Raw genomic sequence first — 20,570 nt, 5'->3', positions numbered from 1 at the left:
GCTTAGAGGACCGATTCCCAAGTCCTTTGTCAACCCCGCCTCTCTCCTTCATCTCAATCTTTCAGACAATTCTTTGTCACTGCAAAAACCAGCTTGGTTTGAAAATGTGACTGCCTACTTGCTCTCACTTGATCTCTCTTGGAATGATAATCTTGGAGGAGACCTTTCTTTCATTGGACAACAAAGTCTTCGTCACTAACCAGCATTGATCTTTCATGGACAGCCGTTGAGGGCCGAATTCCATCACTCTATGGAACATGTGTCATCCTTAGAGCATCTTCGTGTCCCATACACCAGAATTGAAGGCTAAATTCCATCTGCTATAGAGAATTTGTTCTCCTTGCGAAGTCTTGATCTTTCAGGAACAGCCATGGAGGGCCCAATTCCAACTGCCATATGGAATATGTCGTCCTTAGAGCATCTACGTCTCTCAGGTACCGGAATTAAAGGTGAGATTCCATCTGTTATAAGGAATATGATGTCCTTGCAAATTCTTGATCTATCATATACAAACATTGAAGGTGAGATCCCATCTATTATAGGGAATGTATCGTCCTTGAAGATTCTTAATCTCCGTGATACCAATATTGAAGGTCAGATTCCTCTCTCCATCGTCAATCTCTCTAAACTTTGGGACTTGGAATTGTCCAACAATAAGTTAACATGGGTAATCCACCTCTATTGGGCTCACTTACTTCGCTTGTTAATCTTCACCTTTATGCTAACGAATTGAATGGTACAATTCCATCTACAGTTTCAAAACTTGCAAACATAAGAAGCCTTTGGCTCGACTCCAACAATTTAAGAGGCTCGATTTCCCTTTCTCTATTTGGTAATCTTACTAGACTTGAAGAGCTATATCTTTCTTACAATCACTTAACGGTGAACATTGATTCCACTTGGATTCCACAGTTTAGCCTTCAATATTTGGGACTAGGTTCTTGCAATTTAGATAGAAGTCCATTGTTTCTTGTGACCCACTATGATTTGCATTATCTCGACTTATCCATTAATAGTATCGCAACAAATATTTCATCCTGGATATGGGACTTACCCAGTCTTCGGTATTTAAACATTAGCTGCAATCAATTAATAGATTCATTGCCATCTAGACCAACACCCAAGATTTTTTAATTCGTGGATTTGCATAATAACAGTTTAGAAGGTGCTCTTCCGCTTTTTCTTGCTCATGTGCTGGATGTGTCGCTGAATTAGTTTAATGTTCTATTCTTACCGATATTGGTGCATATCTTTAAAATACACAGTTTTCATCATTGTCAAGCAATAATCTCAGCGGAGCCATTCCAGATTCTATTCGCAATTCGCATTTGAATGTTCTTGACATTTCCAATAATTCATTAAGCAGTATGATTCCTCCTCATTTTACTAGGAATTGTTCTTCTCCTAGATTTGGCGGAAAATCATCTGGAAGGTAAAATTTCAACAGAGTGGGGAGACCGGGAGGACCTTCATACATTGAAACTGAGTGGTAGTTATTTCACAGGCGTTATTCCGTCTTCCATTTCAAAATGTCAGACTTTGCAAGTACTGGATTTGGGAAACTATAATTTGGAAGGCACCATCCCACAGTGGATTGGAAAGCTATCACAACTGCATGTGTTGGTGTTGAGGTCCAATCATTTTCATGGCAGTATCCCACGCCAGGTAATTGGCCTTCCAAATCTTCAAATTTTGGATCTTTATGGCAACCACCTTTCGGGACCTATTCCAAGCAACCTAACAAACTTGCTTCCAATGGTCAATGCATCACAGAGTAATCCAAACCATCTAGAAGAAGACAATCCAACTGGTCCTACGTATACAAATAAGATTACAATTTCTTGGAAAGGTGGGGATGCTATGTTTGTGAAAGTTCTTTTCATTCTTAAATGTATTGATCTTTCAAACAACAACTTATCAAGAGGCATTCCTCCCAAAATGCGATCTCTTCAAGGCTTGATAGTGTAGAATTTTGTAGCTATCCCTGCAAAATAAAATAGATCTAGCAGAAAAGAAAGAAACAAACTTGCAATCAAAATAGAGAAGAAAATCAAAACTGAATGAATGCTATCATCTTCATTTTCATTAACAAATTTGAATGAATTACGAGTGATATATAGATCACAAGAGCAGAAATTATGCACAAGATGCATGAAATTTCTGGAGATCAACAACTATTTGCATGAAACAGAACTGGAAGATGAAGAGGGAGTTAGCTTAAACAAGAGCAACTCAGAACTACGGAAATACTGGAAATCAACCATAAATCAAGGAGAGTATTGTATGTTAAGTTGCGCTAACACCCCCCCTTAAGCCTAACTAAGGAGAGATAGGAGAGATATGGGTCCTGGCAACAAAGCCTGATTAGGATCCCAATTACAAAGAAGATAGGAGAAAACCCAATTGAGAAAAACTCCTAACCATTATTCAAACTAAAAAAAAAAGCTGCAATTGTCGAAGACGAAGAACTGCAAATGAAACCACACTACAACAGTATTGTACCAAAATCATAGAAACTATTGCATGAGTACCTCTGGTATACTTTGAAAATGTAGTTGTACATATTCTGCATTGCTCAAATGGATGAACAGACAGGTACATGGTCTTTGAATACAGAAACTGATCATCTGAAGACGGGAAGATATGAATCTGCAGAAATATGCTCCAAACTAAGTAACTGCAAAGATGACCTTTGGTTGGGATGATGGCATTGTATATCCATTGCTCAATAATGTCCCACTAGAAAGAAACTCTAGAAGCACTCGAAGATGCGACTCTGGAATCTCATGTAGTCAAGAGCCCTACTAGAAAGAATCTCTAGGAAGAGTTGTAGCATTGGAATCTCATGTAGACAAAAATTTAGAACAAAAGAATACTTTTGGTTATCAATTAGAGAAGAGTGCAAAGCTTATTGGTTAATAACAACTTTAATCTTCTATTTTATTCAGGGAACTTATTGAAAGAAACCTAGACTAAATGCATTAAGCAAAAAACCCATGTAAACTTCATGCGGTGCTTGCAAAGCACATACAATTTTAAAGAATCAATATAGGAAAAAAAAGCAAGGGGCATGAAAAAATGAGGGAAAGAATATGCATGCATCTAGAAATAGACATCAGCTTCCATGGTGATGCTAATCTTCAGAAATCTGCCTACAAATAATTTGTCCTTCCTCCTAGCTCTCAGGGTCTGATACCATGTCAAATTTTTTGCATAGCAGAATACAAACCTAGCTAGGAAGTAAGAAACAAAACTTCAAAACAGAGAAGAAAAAACAAGGTACAAAAATGAAATTATATTAATTCATTGTGTCATTACATTATGCAAAATGCATTATTTATACAAATAATGTCCACCGCTTTCAAGGAAGAAATTACAATGAAAGAAGCCGATGAAAAGTAGGTTAACACATTGTTGTATTAGTTAGCTTATTGCAATAATTTGTATGAGCTGACTACCCATAAATTACGAAGAAGAAGCTTCAGTTATGCAATTTACGAAGAAGAAGCACATTGTCAGTTCTGTGATGCATGAAGCAAAACTACCACTAACACCCCACCTTAAGTCTAACTAAGGAGATAGAAAAGAGGTAAGAAAAGAAGAAACGAAACTCTATTAATTCAATTTCAGCTCTTGTGATCTATATATCACTTATAATTCATTCAAATTTGTTAATGAAAATGAAGATGATAGCATTCATTCAGTTTTGATTTTCTTCTCTATTTTGATTGCAAGTTTGCTTCTTTCTTTTCTGCTAGATCTATTTTATTTTGCAGGGATAGCTGCAAAATTCTACATGGTATCAAAGCAGATTTCTGAAGATTAGCATCACCATGGAAGATGGCGTCTATTTCTAGATGCATGCATATTCTTTCCCTCATTTTTTCATACTCCTTAGTTAGACTTAAGGCGGGGTGTTAGCGGTAGTTTTGCTTCATGCATCACAGAACTGACAGTGTGCTTCTTTCTAGCAATCTAGCTCTGATACCATGTAGAATTTTGCAGCTATCCCTGCAAAATAAAATAGATCTAACAGAAAAGAAAGAAGCAAACTTGCAATCAAAATAGAGAAGAAAATCAAAACTGAATGAATGTTATCATCTTCATTTTCATTAACAAATTTGAATGAATTACAAGTGATATAGAGATCACAAGAGCAGAAATTATGCACAAAATGCATGAAATTTTTGGAGATCAACAACTATTTGCATGAAACAAAACTGGAAGATGAAGAGGGAGTTAAAAAACTATAACTCCTTTGTTAACTTAAACAAGAGCAACTCAGAACTACGGAGATACTGGAAATCAACCATAAATCAGGAAGAGGATTGTATGTTAAGTTGCACTAATATAGCCCTTAACTTTTCAAGAAATCAACTCAGTGGCCGAATCCCAAAAACATTGGGACGCATGAATCAGCAAGAGTCTTTGGACCTCTCACTAAATAGGTTGAATGATAGCATTATCTTAATGGAAAAGTATCCCACAAGGGCCAGCTTCTAACCTTTGGGGAATCTTTCTACTTAGGCAATGCTAAGCAAGTGGGATTCCATTTACCAATTCTACAGTCTGCAACAACTCTTTTGGCTATCACAACTGCACAAGTATTGATAATAGTGGTGAAATAGGGAATTCAAATGCTAAAATGAAATGGTGGGCCTGGCCATTTGGATTGAGTTATGGATTGAGATTTTCTATTGTGATTGGAGTATTGACTTTCAATAAGAGAGTGAGAAAGTCGCTCTTTAATTTATATGATGATCTCATTTTATTTGTATATAAGAGGGAATAGATGAAAAGAAATAACATTGGATACATGATTATATGCTTAGTGTATAAAAGCAAAATGGAGAAGTTCTTGTTACTCTATCACATAAATATTTTATTGTGTAATATATGTTAATTGATATTTTCTTTTTGCTTTTCTATTATAATACTTTCACGTGTTGTTTAAATAAATTAATTTAAGGTATATTATGTTATTGTATCGAATAAAGAAGTGTATTTTTTAATTTATGTTTTTATATTATTTTATTTACTGATTGCAAATATATAACTCTAACATTTTATAGTTTTTTTAAGATATTAGTTTATTCACATTTTCAAATTTACTAATTAACTGTTAATATTTATCATTTCGATTTTTATTAATTATTATTATATTTAATCTATTTAGAAATATATTGCATGATAAAATCAATTATAAAGAATAAAACATTAAGTCTTTTATGATGATTAGAATATTTACTAGATATAAATATCTAATGCATCGTCTTCATGAAATAATAGTTTAATTTTAAAATCACTAGTAAAAAGCATGCATGCATAGTGCATGATCTAAATGTATGTGATCATTGTCCAATCTTATATGATCCTTTAGTAAAATTCGCAATGCATTTTGTTTTTAAACATTAATTATAATGTTATTCTTAATTGTGTGATTTGTTATGAACTATGTTTTAAATTTTAAATATGAGTGTACCATTAATTTCCCACTCTACTCTTGATCACATAATAAAATATCTAGCTTAACCCACTCCTTTTCAAAATTTCAAAATTTCTCTTTTAAAATACTGCTAAAAACTTATGTCCATTTATTGCGAGAATACTATCTTCATGTAAATAAAAATGAATTATATCCAACAAACAAAGACAATGCATTTTGACCCTAACAAGAGATTATATGAAAAAGTGTGATTGTAGCCATCAAATACACTTAACAATAGATCTACATGAACATAATCTTTTAAATTTGAATCTCCAAATTTCTAATTAATTTTCACTAAAATTAAAAAACACTCTTAAATTTTAAATTATTTTTCTTTCCTTTCCTTGTGATACTTAAACTTACTATGTACAATAATTATGATGAAAAAAAACTTGTTTGAAAAAACTGATCCTATAAACTAATTCCTCAAATACCTAATATTTATTATCGTTCTTGAAAAATTTAACCTTATTCCTTCAGCTTCATCCTTATTCTTTAAAATGATATGTCGTCCATTTGTAAATGTCACATGGCATGAATAAAGAACTTTTGGTGAACATATTTAGCTTGGATTAAGCATTTATCAATTCTAGAGGATTTTGGGCTAAATTCCTACTCGAGGTTTACTTCTTCTCCAAAGTGAAAGGTTGGAGTATCAAGTCGACGTGCTGTCAAGTCCTATTTCTGTTTCATTGAAATATTTCATGTCTTGTTTTTTGTTTCATTGATGCTGAATTTAAAAAGATGGAGCCGAGAAGAGCGGTGAATCAAACAGAAAAGATGAAGATGGGACCAAGCGTGGAAAAGCAATACAATACAAAGCAAATTACAACTGTAATCCATTCCACATACATACTAATTATAGAATCTGAATGGGAAGTGGACAAGATGTATGTCAGTCACTCGATAAGAAATACTAGACCACGCGCAAATCCTATATCACATATTCTACGATTGTCACATCTAGTGAAAAAAAGATATACATCTTGAAGACTGGGAAGTCAAGTCTCTGTTACTTGAGATATACATTAATGAAAAAAGAATAGAAAAATGAGCATATAAAAAAAATTTAATTTAAGTTTGTGACTTTTTTTTTGACAAGTGTCTTTTATGATGGTTTGTTCATTTTAATAATTTGTTATGGCCTTAGTTATGTACTTGAGTCTTCAAGCAGTAGAATTTCAACACCAAGAAAGTGTTTAGTCCAACACCTTAACAAGTTAAATCCAAATGTTGGTTGTTGTGAAGGTTAAGAAATCCATATATGAAATAGTATAAATTAGTTTAATAAGTTTTATAAATCTATATTTCTTTTCGAGTGAATTTTGACAATGTTTTAGAGTAAAATCTTCAAGAGAAGTTTAGATGTAAAATTTCTAATGATGTGATTGATTGCGTTCTTAAATTTGAGCTTCCAAATAAACAACTGTATAATATTTAGACTGCATAAAAATAGATACATATGATTATATATTGGAACTACCTTCCATGTGTCACAATCATGCACACCCATTTAAAAAATCCACACAACTTGGATAAGACTTGTCAGCTAGGTAGGGATAACTATGGTAGATGCAATATAGTTAAGATTCCCAAATTTATGGGCTTTTTTGGATTTGCAATAGTGGCACAAATGCTCTTCTATGGCATGACTCTTGGGATGGAAATCTTCTGATTTTGTCTCAATTTCCTCTTCTTCAAGCTCTTGGCAACAGTTTTGAAGAAGCGGGTTGGAGAAGGGTAGCGGATTTTAAGACTATGAAGTTTCAGGATCTGTTGGAGGTGGCTTGCTGGAAAGACCCTCAAGAGTGGCCAATGGGTGGTTTGAATGAGGACCGTTAGGAGCTTGCTAAGACAGGAAGATTGTGTAGCTCTCTCAAGGGGAGGGATACTTGTGTGGGGAAAGGATCTAAAAAGGAAGTACTCAGCTGCCTTGAGGTATTTGGAATTAAATAGACAATTACATGGAAGTGCGGATGTCTCTTGGCCTAAGTGCAACTTCTTTCTTTGGTTGGTGGCTCAAAACCGGTGCCTCACTTGGGATATCTTGTGTAAGAGAGGGATTCAAGGCCCTTCTATTTGTGTTCTCTATAAAAATAGTGAGGAATGCACCTCACATCTCTTCTTTCAGTGCCCCTTCTCGAGGAAGATCTGGCATCTTTGGTGGGTGGTTTGGAATCATGCATTCATTCATGCCACTACTTTAGGTGAGTTCTTGGAAAGCCTGGGTCATCCCCCTCCTAAGACACTCTACTCTTCCTTCAGGTTGCTTGAAATATTGCTCCCTTGTTTATCATCTGGAATATTTGGTTAGAACAAAAACAATAGATTTTTCAAGGCTCTAAAATGGAAGGTGATTTGTTATGGAGGAGGATTATTGGTAAGCTCTAGGAGACTCTCTATGCCAAGTGTGATATGTCTAAAGTGGTGGATCCTCTTGATATTCCTATTGCTAGGATTCTGTCTCTGACTGATAGTGGTTCTTGTCAGCCTATGGGTAGGAGACCTAGGTAGACTAAGCAGAAGGTTTGCAAAGAAGGGAGGTGGCTTCCTCCTATGGAGGGTATTCTTAACATGAATACTGATGGCTCTTCTACGGGAAACCCAAGGCATGCTAGAATAGGTGTCTAAGTTGGAAGGATTAATGATGGGAGTCTTGTTTTCTTCTTCTCTTCCTATAAGGGGAGACAATCTAATAATCTTATGGAAGCGCTTAATATTTTATATGCAATTGAGAAGGGATTTTCCCTTTGTTGGAAAAGGATGATTCTGAAGCTAATTCTCATATTGTTATTTATTTGTTGAATAATCATCATGTGGATGATGTTAGCTAACATGTTGCTTTGGTGGTCAAGCAGATTCCGAATTTATGTGCATTGTTGGATCATACTTCTTTTCGGCATATTCCTCGAGAATGGAATTGTGTGGCTGATTGCTTGGCTAAATGGGCCTCTGAGAATACTAGGGGTTGGGATGTGGATGAGTGTGGGCTCCTTCCCACGAACTACTTTGGAATTCTAGAGAAGTTAATTTTGGAGGATGGGATTGTGTAGTCCTCTTTCATTATGGTTTCCCTTGAAACTTCTTATAATTTTCTAGTGGGCCCTATGGCTCCTTACTATGAACTCATGGCTTTGTTTTAAATAATTTTTGACCCCTTTTTCAAAAGGAAAAAAAAATCCCAAATTTAAATTTTTATTAAGATGGATTGAAAATTGCCCTAAATATATATTCCTTTGTAACACCTTAAGACAATTTTAACAAGGAAATGGCATCCAAAATGAGTTTGGACTCAAAATCCATATCTAACTGGTTATACATACCTTTAAATTTGAGGAGATCATCAACATTTGAATAAGGAAAATATCAAATTCATCCTACTTGAGTATGAAGATGGATAAAATAGATAATTTTATTGTGACCAAGAAGATGTCTAAATTAGTTGGACCAAATAGTTAAAGATGTTTAAAATGTATCAACTATTGAAACCACTTGGTATTGAACACAACAATATAAACCAATCTTTTAGTTTCAAAGGAAAAAAGTTAGGTTCTACCATTAAAGAGATGAAAATTACATCTAACTTTGATACATGTCATTAGTTTTTAATTATTACAAATATAGGTTTTGTAAGAAAGTGGTGCTTTTATACATGTCAAGGCAATTAAGAATATTACACATGATATATATCTATGAGAAAGACTTGTAATTCTAGTTATTTTTTCCTAATTAATTATTTTTATATCAATATTTATTATTAAAATAATTAAATAAAAATGATTTGAAACTCAACCATTTTATCTAACATTCTTGGGAAGTAATGGTTCCTTTGGGTAAAGTTAAAATAAACAAAGGATTTGATTGTAGATGGATCATTTAGTAATAAATATTTATTACTAAAATAATTAAATGAAAATGATTTGAAAGTCACCCATTTTATCTGACATTCTTGGGAAGTAGTGGTTCCTTTGGGTAAAATTAGTATAAATAAAGGATTTGGTACTATATGGATCATTTATAATAGCTATCGTAAGATTGGCAATATATTGTAATGTGAATTTTTTATTTTAATATAATTCTCTTATTTCTATTAAAAAACATATATTTTCTATATTTCTATTATTTGGCCAATATTGAAAGAAAATTTGCAACCCTCTATGACAATTTCCACATAGTCCATACAAAAAAATCATACAAACTAGGACTTAAAATCCATATGCAAAAGAAACATCAAATGTGACACAAGGTATACATTGGAAAAACCCTCGAGGAAAAAAGCTAGCGTTGAAAAGAACCCTCATTCATGTACTATTTAGAAATAAAATCATTATAATACATCTTTAGTGTCTCCATGAACACTTCTAAAACATCAAACTCTCTACATTCACTCCATGTAAATAAGAATGTAACAACACATCCCATGCCATTGTTTAAACCCTCACATGTGTTATCTACAAGAGATGCTCTCATGAGTCATCCCTAAACTAGCCAACCTTAGAAAACTACGCACATGCTTGATTTTATAAAAATAATCTCCCATAAAACCACCAACTCATATTACATAATCTAGATGTGACTAATATCATGAGCTTATAAAACTATTTTCCCCCTTATTTATTTTTTGCTAATAAGTTTTCTCAAGATTAAGTATTTTTTTAGGGGAGTGCACTATTTTGAGGAAGCTTGTGAGATTTTACCAAGATCAAGAGGCAATGGAAAGCACAAAAATTAAAAAACACAAGATAGAGAAAGGCACAATCACACAAGACACCCCCCCTCCCCCCCCAAAAAAAAAACTCAATCAAGAAATCCCTTCAAAATGGTGATTTTGGCACTTTATACTTAGTGCGTATACAATGGGCCACTTGCAAAATAAGGGAAAGTGGACTTCTGATTTCAATTTACAACTTCTCAAAATGAGATCTAAGAGACTTCAACAAATACTGCTAGTGATCTAAACTGAGATCCAAGCAAAATGCAAGTTCCAAATATGCCAAAAATGGCCAAATACTGAAAGTACAATTTCTACTTAAAATCACTGCAAATAGATGGCAGATTATGAAAGTAGATGAAAAAATATGCACTTTCAAAAAAAATGGCACCTGAAAAGGAGTCCATATGAGCCCAAACGAAACCTCCAAAGTTGTAAAAATTGGGATTTCGCCATTTTCGAAAAACCTGTATCCGAAAATCAGAAAACTTCTACACCACTGTACAGATCACGAAATTCTAGCCCAAAACAAAAAAAAATTCTCGTAAAAATGATTCCTGATGAGTGAGATATCGCTATTTGAAAATTGCCTACAAAATTATAATTTCTGGAAACTTTCCGCTGCAGCGTCAAACTTCAAATGACTCTAGATTTGGCCTCTGAAGTCCGATTTTGATGAAACAAAAGGCAAAACTGACTTTCTTGGACCTTCTAAATCCAATGGTAACCTCATATTTGACCCATCAAGCTTCAATAATAACCTACAATAGAAAGTTCCAAAATACACAACCCCAAATAGCATCAAATTTCTCTCAATTAGCAAACCAATGACCCTCTAATGGCTCTAATACCATGTGAGATTTTGCCAAGATCAAGAGGCAATGTCAAGCACAAATAAAAGAGAACAAAATATATGATAGAAATAAACTGTATTCTATCAAGATGAAAAATATGATCAACTGGATCATTAAGCCATCATTACATACAATAAATATGAGCCTGTTTATATAGTCAAGGCTATATGGATATGTGAGCACACAAACATGACATGTGGCTCAATAAGAAACAAGGGTAGGTAGGAAATAGGTGTGGGTAGGTAGGAGAAACAATATAATATTCCACATGAGGTGGATCACCCACTGAATGTGGAGTGTAACAACAAGATCAACACCATAAAAGGTGAAAATTATCCTACACACACTATCCCAATGTGGCACAAACACCCAAATGTCTCATACCCAACTACTATGAAGTGCATTTCCTAAGTAAACTTAAGTAAAGTGTAATAATATCCAAGATGAATAATTATTTACACCAACAAAGCTAAAGGGTTTTCTATCATTGAATCCCTTGTGTACTCCTTTCACTTGTGTGCTATAGTTTAGTGTTCTTTGTTGTGGTTGATATCCTTCTTCCTCCTTTTTTGTGTTTGCTAGTTTGTGTTTTTTGTGTGTTTTGTTGATTCTTTTGTTGTAGAATTTGGGTTATATTTTGTTTTTGTGGGGCCTGTTCATTTTAAATTTAATTTTATCCCACCCTACCTATCATTTATTTCTCCCTACCACCAAATTTGGTGTCTAGCCAACATTAATTAGCAAAAGACAAAGTAGATTCTCTTGAGCCTATCCACTCATGGGATAAATTAAAATTGGAGATAATGAAGTTAAAAAGAAATAGAGCCTATGGAAGGGTCTGAAAACAACATGAATAAAGTGAATAAAAATAGTGGGCCATCCCTACATAAAACCACTTACAAAGAGGCTCTTATGGAAAATTTAGGAGATATTTAGTGCCCCTCAATAATGGTTTTTGATGGAAAACTTGAGTGGCCTTGGATAACTCACTAGGAAGCAAAAAAATTCTGAGAGTAAGAGTGGATAGAGGTAGAGATGGATGCATCATCCAAGGAGGAGATGGTAAAGGACGAAAAATAGGTGTGCGATGAAAAATGTGTTTGCTAAATAAAAGGCTAAAAAGGAAACTAGTTAACCGAACAAACACAATACATCAATACACCTCGAGATTAGAATGATAAAATCAAAACAACCATAAAACAATAACACAAATGCAAACCAAATGCCCGCTTCGATTTGATTATTTCGCGATTGGATCCCTTCTCATGACGTAGCTTCGAATGTTCGATATTGCTCCATGGTAGCAAATGCAAATGGTAATGGACGATGGATGAAAATGATAAAGTGTAGGTTGAGTAGCGATTTTTGCAGAGTAACAGTTGATTAAAATGAAAGTGGATGATTTGGTCTAAAATGAGGGGGATTAAATAGGCTTGAGGAGGAAGGGAATGGGAGGTAAAGAGGAGACACATGTCCTCCAAAAAGGGACAAGTGTCTCAACTAGGAGAGAGGGGGGGGATGACGACACATGTCCATTTTGGGCAAAGCCACCCAAAAATATGGAGGGAGAGACATGTGTCCTTACACATGTCTATTTTGGGCAAGGCCACCCAATTGGATATTTTCCTCAAAAAGGGAAAAATTGGTTAGGATGCACACACGTGTGGGAGGTTAGAACAAATAGGATAAGGTTAGTTGAGATGATAAGGTGACTCGATTAGGGGTAACTTGGATTGGATAAGGTTAGTTAGGATATGATTGGAAGGAGGTTAGGAAGGAAAGTTAGGAACCATGTGCTCAAATAGGATTTGAGTCTAATTAATTAATTAAATTAATCCTTGGGGATTTTGGGAAAAGGGACATTTAATTAATTAAAGGTAATTAATCAAATGGAATGGCAAAAAGGGGATTAACTAACTAGGTTAATTAATTAGGAGGAAATGGGTTGGAGCATTAATTAATAAGATAGGAAGGGGAGAACTAATTAATTAGATTAATTAACTCAAGGGATGGGCTTAATTAATTAGATTAATTAATTGGAAGAAATAAAATTTAAATTTTATTAAATTGATTAGCCAAATTTAGGTGTCTACAATAGGTAAGGAACTTTGTTCTACCCCAAGGTTCTCTCCATTTCCTCAAACGAGGATATGTTAAAAGAAATTAAGAATGAGTAATATAGATTAAGAAGTGTGGCAATTTTCTTTATTTCTTTGGATTTTAATCTACTCCTCAAAAAAATTGATGATTGGATCAATATTGTGGGGAAAACATTGGCTATACAAATTAACTTCAACAAGATAATTCAAAAAGACTTATTTGTTATTTTCTTTAGGTCTAACACTATGCAAGAACAAGTGTTAAAGAAATAATTTTGCAATGTGGGACAAACCTTTTTAGGGATTTTCCTTAGACTCCAAAAGGAAATTTGGAGGAGGTTGTTGCAAGCTAGGCCCATACCTGGCTAGAAATTAAGTGTGTCCCTCCAAAATATTGAAATTTTTACCACAAAGTCTAAAACCAATAGGTAATGTCTTACAAATAGAGGAGTCTAAGGTCAATCTGCATCACTTAAATGCCAGGGTTTTAATTTCCCTGGACCCAAAGGCTGAAATACCTAACAAAATTGCTATGGACATTGAATAAAAGACCTATACATGGAACATTTAAGGTTTGGGTACTCATAATGTTTGTTTCTTCTGTTAAAAAATAAGCATCAAAGAAAAGATTGCCCTATCCTTAAACACAAATATGTTAGGGATTTTAATCCCAATAATGACAAATAGTATGTTAATAATGATCAAAATAAGGGTCAACTTCTAGATAAAGAGGAACTAAAAGAAAGTGATATTGTTATTGATAGACACACTCCAAACCCAACAAGACCTAGTAACGTTGAGATGATAGAAAGTTCAAATCCTCCTGTGGAGGATATTGTTGATACAAGTGCCTTAAGGCCAAATAAATAGAAGGTGTCCCTTGTGGACCTTTTATTTGAAGAAGAATTTAAAATTATCCCTACTAAATAGTTAGTTGCTTCTATGTCCCACCCTTGTCCCTAATCATTATAGGATCCTAATCCCACTCAACAAAAGAAGAATTCCACAGTTGGCCCTTGATTCAATTCATGCCAAAGCTACATAGATTATGTGTTTTCCATACATGAGGATGGATGAGCTTGAGAACATATATTCTGCCCTCAAACTTGGTGATGAGGATTTTGGCAAGGAGTTAGTGGTAGCCGATTTGAACCCTAATTTCTTAGAAAATGGTGTACAAAACACTTCCCTTTCCTGGAAACTAATTCCTCCCAAAGATGACAAGAAGAAGAGGAAACTTAAAGATAGGCAAGCTATTCTAGGTTTGAAAAGAAAGCTGGTAAAAAATGGAAAGAAATCCCTAAATGCTTTGAGCGATTATATAAAAATATAAAAATCCCCCCCCTTTGGATCTTGAATGAACTTTGACATCTATAGTTGGAATGTCAAGGGGTTAGAGACATGGTATAGAAAACATGTTGTAAGAACTTTCTATAATTCTAGACCTTATCAAGATTTTTTATGTCTTAAAGAAATCAAGGTTACTAGTTTTCGAGCTCAAAATATCATGAAATTTATTTGAAATATGCTTAAAATTGTCGTTTTTTAACATGACAAGGGGAAAGGAGGACAATTATCCTTATTCACCCCAAATGGATAAATAATATTGAGCAGTTTGGTTCTTGTCCTTGTAATAGATTGGTGTAGGCCATTTTGAAAATTGAAGATGATTGTTTTGGCATTTGTTTGTTGTATGCATCTAATGACAATAGAGAGAGATTATCTCTCTGGAATTGGCTAGCCTCCAACCTTCCCAACCTTGGATCTGTATTGGAGATTTTAACATGGTTGACTTCAAGGAAGATAAGAGAGGTGTGAAAAGGTAATGAATTGTTATTTTGGTCTAAATTTAAGAGATCCCTAAGCTTAGTTGACACCCTTGCCAAGAAGAAAGTGTCATCTTCCTCCATTGGGTTTACTTGGTGTAACAATCAATCCATGTAAAATACAACATATTACATAATAGATAGGTTATATGCAAATTGATCAGTGTTCTCTTTCAATTCCCCCAATGGGTGTAATGCAGTTATAGCGGTTCCTTCTTCAATGTCATATCACTCTCTCGTAGTTATTAATGTGTCCTTTGATGCCTCCACCATTCTTACCAGGGCTCCCAAATCTATATTTTTTATATTAAATGTTTATTTTCTTAATGATGAAGACTATTTGGGTGCCATTCAAACTGTTATTGCAATTACGAAAGCTCTCAATAAACATAAGTCCCCTATTCAATTTTGGGATTCTTTGGTAGAGTTTTGGAGGAAGCTATTTCAGATTGTGGGCAAAAAGAAAGCTATGGACAAAAATAGGATTGATTTATTGTTACATCAAAAAATCTTCATGTTAGAAGGGAGAATTTAGGCTTGGACCAATTACTAGAAGCCAAACTGGTAAGGAATAAGATCCTTCATAGGAAGTTATAGAACGCCAAATTTTAGGGTCAAAAAATTAGGTCTACGTTGAACTAGCTAAAAGAGGGAGAAAAAGGTTTAAAGTATTTTCTTTACCTGATTAAATACAAACAAAATAGAGAATTATTTGATCTTATTTCTCATAATGGTCAAACTTCTAATGACCAAGATTTCGTGAAGCCTGCTTTTCATGAAATTTTTTAGAATCTTTTCACTTCAAAGCATGGACCTATGAACCAAGAAACTATTGAGTTTTGCTTGAAGTCAATCCCAAAAAAATAGTCAAGGATGCTTAGAACTTAGATAGAGAAACACCATTAGGTCCATGGCTAATGGTATGTTATCGAGATTGGATAGGCTCTTAGCTAAGTTCTACAAAAAGAACATTAGGTGGGTTAGTTATGAACTCTTGGAACTTTATAATGTTACATTTTTTAATGACTCGTTAAGTGACAATATTAAATGGGGCTTTATTAAACTCAAATAATAAACAATACATAAAAGGCAACCTAATTACAATAGACTAAAAAGAATTAAAGAAAAAAACATAAAAATATAATTTTCTTTTCTTCGACATGAATGAACATAAAAATTAACAAAATCAAAGAAAAAGGTAAAATAAAACAACTTAGGATAATGGTGGTCAATGAAAATAATTGAAATGAAAAAGAATCGGACAAAATTTATGTAATCACAATTTACACACTTAATTTTCCATGTTCTTGTTTGACGCGGCAGCCGTCGTGATTCAAAGTGACAGCCTTCCGTGGTCGACGTGAATATTTGTGGATGAGATTTAAGTCTACTAATAAATATTGGTCAATGATAGAAATAATTGAAATGAAACGTAATCTGACACGAATTATGTGGTCACCATTTACATAGTCGGTTTTCCATATTGACGCGGCATTTTCTTCTTTGACACGGCACCCATAATCTCGGTCAAGCAGAGGAATTCATTACTCACTTGACTTTACAAGGAAATACTTGTGAGAAAATTTGATACTCTTCTCGAAATGTAACGTCAAATGTGAAATAATTGATCCCTTATTATTAACAAAATAGCTATCATTACGTGTATGTTAAATCTATATGAAAATATTTTCTATTGAAACATGAGCTTGGAATTATTCTTGGAGGAGGACAGATGAATTTGGTGTGCATTACGATCACATGACTTTTTCCACTTGTTGAAAACTACACAGAAAATGGTGCTCTTTCGTTCCCACGTGCCTTCACTCTTCATGCAACAATATTTTATTTAAGCATGCAAAGGGATTTCTTAATTATTCATTTCCCCTGATTTCTGATCTTCTCTCCTCTTTTACAGTAAATAAGAATTTTATTGAGTGGAAGACATGGTATATGGCAGAGTTTGTATTTGCAATAATAACAATATCATGTTGCTTCTTTTGCTTCACCTCTTCTCTTGCAATTGCATGTCCCCTCCCCGAAAGAAATCTTCTACTGGATTTCAAGGCAGCCATTGTAGATGGGGATAAAATCTTGGGTTCCTGGCGTGGATTCAATTGTTGCTCCTGAAGCGGAGTCAGTTGTATAGTCGGCAGAGGCCGTGTTTCTGGACTGGATTTGAGTGGATACAATTTGAAAGGTAACATTTCCCTTTCTCTATTCGAAAATCTCACTAGACTTGACAATCTGTATCTTTCTTACAATCAATTAACTGTGAGCGTTGATTCAACATGGATTCCACAGTTTCAGATTATCTCTTTGGGACTAGCTTCCTGCAATTTAGATAGAATTCCATTGTTTCTGGTGAACCAATTTGAATTGTATCGTCTGGATCTATCCACTAACAGCATCACAACAGATATTCCATCTTGGATATGGGACATACCTAGTCTTTATTATTTGAACCTTAGTAGTAACCAATTAACAGGATCCTTGCCGTCTAGACTAAAAGTCGAAAGTCTTCAATGGGTGGATTTGCACAATAACAGCTTAGAAGGTCCTCTTCGTTTTCCTCCTGATGCTCATGTGTTGGACCTGTCGATGAATCGGTTCAATGGTTCTATTCCTACTGATATTGGTGCACATCTTCAAGATACAGATTTCTTATCCTTGTCGAGCAACAATCTTAGCGGAGCCATTCCAGATTCTATATGCCAATTCTATTTGCAAGTTCTCGACCTTTCAAATAATAGGCTAAGCAGTGCGATTCCTCCTCATTTAACCAGCAATTGCACTAATCTCTATGTTCTAGATTTGTCAAAAAATCACCTGGAAGGTAAATTGCCTGCAGGATGGGAAAACCTGGGAGACATTCAGACATTGAATCTCAATGGTAACCATTTTAGAGGAGTAATTCCGTCTTCCCTTTCACAATGCGGAACTCTGAAAGTATTGGATTTGGGAAATAATAATTTGGAAGGCAACATCCCGCAGTGGATTGGAAGTCTATCACTACTGCGCGTCTTGATGTTGAGGTCCAATAAATTTCAAGGTACTATTCCACCCCAGGTAACAGACCTCCCATATCTTCAAATTCTGGATCTTTCAGGCAACCATCTTTCAGGACCTATTCCAAGCAACCTTACAAACTTGCTTGCAATGGCCAATGCATCACAGAGTAATCCAAGCCATCTCGAGGAAAGCATTGCATATGGTACAGTATATATAAATCAGATTACAGTTTCCTGGAAAGGTGGGGATGCTGAGTTTGCGAAAATTCTTTTCATTCTTAAATGTATTGATCTTTCAAACAACAATTTATCAGGGAGCATTCCTCTCGAATTGGGATCTCTTCAAGGCCTGATAACCCTTAACCTTTCAAGGAATCATCTCAGTGGCCGAATCCCAAAAACATTGGGCACATGGATCAGCTAGAGTCTCTTGACCTCTCGCTAAACAGGCTAAATGGCAACATTCCATTAGAATTTCAGTCCTTGAGTTATTTACAGTTCTTGAATCTATCTTACAACATGCTTGATGGAAAAGTACCCCACGGAGGGCAGTTTCTAACTTTTGGGGAGTCATCCTACTTAGGCAATCCTAAGCTAAGTGAGATTCCTTTTACCAATATAACCGTCTGTAACAACTCTTCTGGCTCTGACAACTGCACAAGCATTCAGACAAGTGGTGAATCAGAGAATTCAGATGGTGAAATGATAGGATGGGCTGTCGGACTTGGATTGAGTTGTGGTTTGGGATTCTCTATTGTGATTGGAATATTGACTTTGAATAAGAGGGTGAGAAATAGAGCCTTGAATTCGTATGATGCTATAATTTTAGCTGTTGATCGATGTATAAGAGGTAACAGATAAAAGTAAATACCATTGTATGGTTATATGAACATAGCTGAATTTATAAGCATGAGGCGAGCTAGAAATTGCTGGTCATACTATGATGTTGTATATATAATTTGATATGTTTCCTTGATTTTATCTATTCTATTACAGGGTGTTTTTCCCCTGCCTAACTGTATGCAAGAGGTGAGATTGAAGCTTTTTGTTTTTTTAGTAATCATTAATTTAATTTGTAAAATTTTACTGTAAGGGACAAAATTATCAGGTGTCATGACACAAGACAAGTGAAAGAAGGCTACGTTGGAGGAAGATTTATAGCATCCATAGTAGAGAGATCCTCATCCAAAGCATTGTGTTGCATCAATTCCTCAAGCAACTGCTCAAATTTGAAATTTATTTCAGCATTTGAAGGTTCATAAATATTACTCAATTCAAACAGCCCATCTGCATCAATCTCCTCATTTAAATGGGTGTCCTTAGGTTCCACATAGATTACCTAGAAGGCCCCGCTTTGTAGCAGGAATCTCAATGATATCATTGAAGACTTCTAGATGAAAACCAAATTATCTTCTCTATTCGATTCTAGATGGTTTCTCTTCATATCGGGAATAAAACGATTTGTGCTCAGTTCCTCTGACAAGCAGACAAACTGGTCACTTGAGAAATTGGATTTATGGCAAACCTCTGTGCTCTCTAGGCTCATGGCTAACACGGATACTGCAATTTATATAGCAATTAATAGGATCCAGCATGCCCAAATGATTCTTTGCATCCATGGATGCAAATTAATCGTGTCCACAAAGAAAACAGACAAACTGTTGGTTGATATTATTTGCTTCCTCGCCATTTGCATATATCTTAATTCACACAACCACTTGTCAGTCCTCCATCACCAAAAGATGGAATTCTCAGAGTATGCTAGTGAATATTATAAGTGTATAAGAATCAACCACAATGAGATTCTGTATTTGGAGGTTTTATATGGTATGTTTACTCACCTCAAAGTTATAATTATCTACCTTTGTAATCTGTTGAAGTAATTACTGAGTTTTTGTATGACTTTGCATATCTAGCTGATGATGTTGTTAGTTTTTTTGGGGAAGTTTTTTTAAAGTGTTTATAGTATTTAAGGACATCCTATATTGTCTTGGGGACAGCAGGGGCTTTTTCATATCATAGGGACATCCCCCTCTTTTTAGCAGGAGAGAATAGTTGTGTATCATTGAGATAAGTTTAAATGATTAAAAGAAAATAAAAAAATTAAAATGTTATCAAATTTAATCTAGCAATAAAAAAAAAACTAAATATTAAAAGTAAAAATATGAAAATTAATTATGAAAAACATATGATCTATAAAAGGTCAATATGTAAGACCTTTTATATGTAAGATATAACTTAAATAAGGATTTTATAAACTTACATTTAAGAAAATAAAAATTTGCTAAGTATTAAAATCTGCTCTCTCCGCTTGGCTTTGAAAAACAGAGAATGCACCACATGCAACAAATTTCCATACAGAGAACACAACATAACGTGACATAAATTGAGCACAAACAACTTACAAGTGCCCTCAAAGTGCCCATAAACAGTTAATGAGCAGCATGCAAGTACACAGAAAAGCCTAGCAGCAGCATACAAGTGCTCATGAAAAGTGAGATGAGGAGATGACTACCAACAACAAACAAAAAAATATGGCTTTTGCAAACTTGAACAGAGATTAAATGCTATGAAGGCATCCTCG

General features: G+C 34.5%; 1 protein-coding gene across 1 annotated transcript; it reads left to right on the top strand.

Moving 5' to 3' along the window:
• Nucleotides 1-370: 370 nt before the first annotated feature.
• On the top strand, nt 371-18,410 carry LOC131045136 (receptor-like protein EIX2). The gene is made up of 4 exons (XM_059210611.1): nt 371-593; nt 1,391-1,665; nt 2,592-2,695; nt 17,108-18,410. Exons 1-4 carry the CDS (start codon nt 371-373, stop codon nt 18,408-18,410), a joined length of 1,905 nt encoding a protein of 634 aa, XP_059066594.1.
• Nucleotides 18,411-20,570: the final 2,160 nt, after the last annotated feature.

The sequence above is a fragment of the Cryptomeria japonica genome, chromosome 8, assembly GCF_030272615.1.
Source record: "Cryptomeria japonica chromosome 8, Sugi_1.0, whole genome shotgun sequence".
Classification (NCBI taxonomy): domain Eukaryota; kingdom Viridiplantae; phylum Streptophyta; class Pinopsida; order Cupressales; family Cupressaceae; genus Cryptomeria; species Cryptomeria japonica.
The sequence above is the reverse complement of the archived record's forward strand: the minus strand, read 5'-3'. Positions and strand labels throughout refer to the sequence as shown.

What these genes read in the sequence shown, in the direction of transcription:
- LOC131045136 (XM_059210611.1), top strand. Translation starts at nt 371, where the DNA reads ATGGAGGGCCCAATTCCAACTGCCATATGGAATATGTCGTCCTTAGAG. An exon ending in CCGTGATACCAATATTGAAG is followed by an intron (nt 594 to 1,390) that starts GTCAGATTCCTC and finishes TCATTTTACTAG; the next exon opens with GAATTGTTCTTCTCCTAGAT. An exon ending in ATGGCAGTATCCCACGCCAG is followed by an intron (nt 1,666 to 2,591) that starts GTAATTGGCCTT and finishes ATGGATGAACAG; the next exon opens with ACAGGTACATGGTCTTTGAA.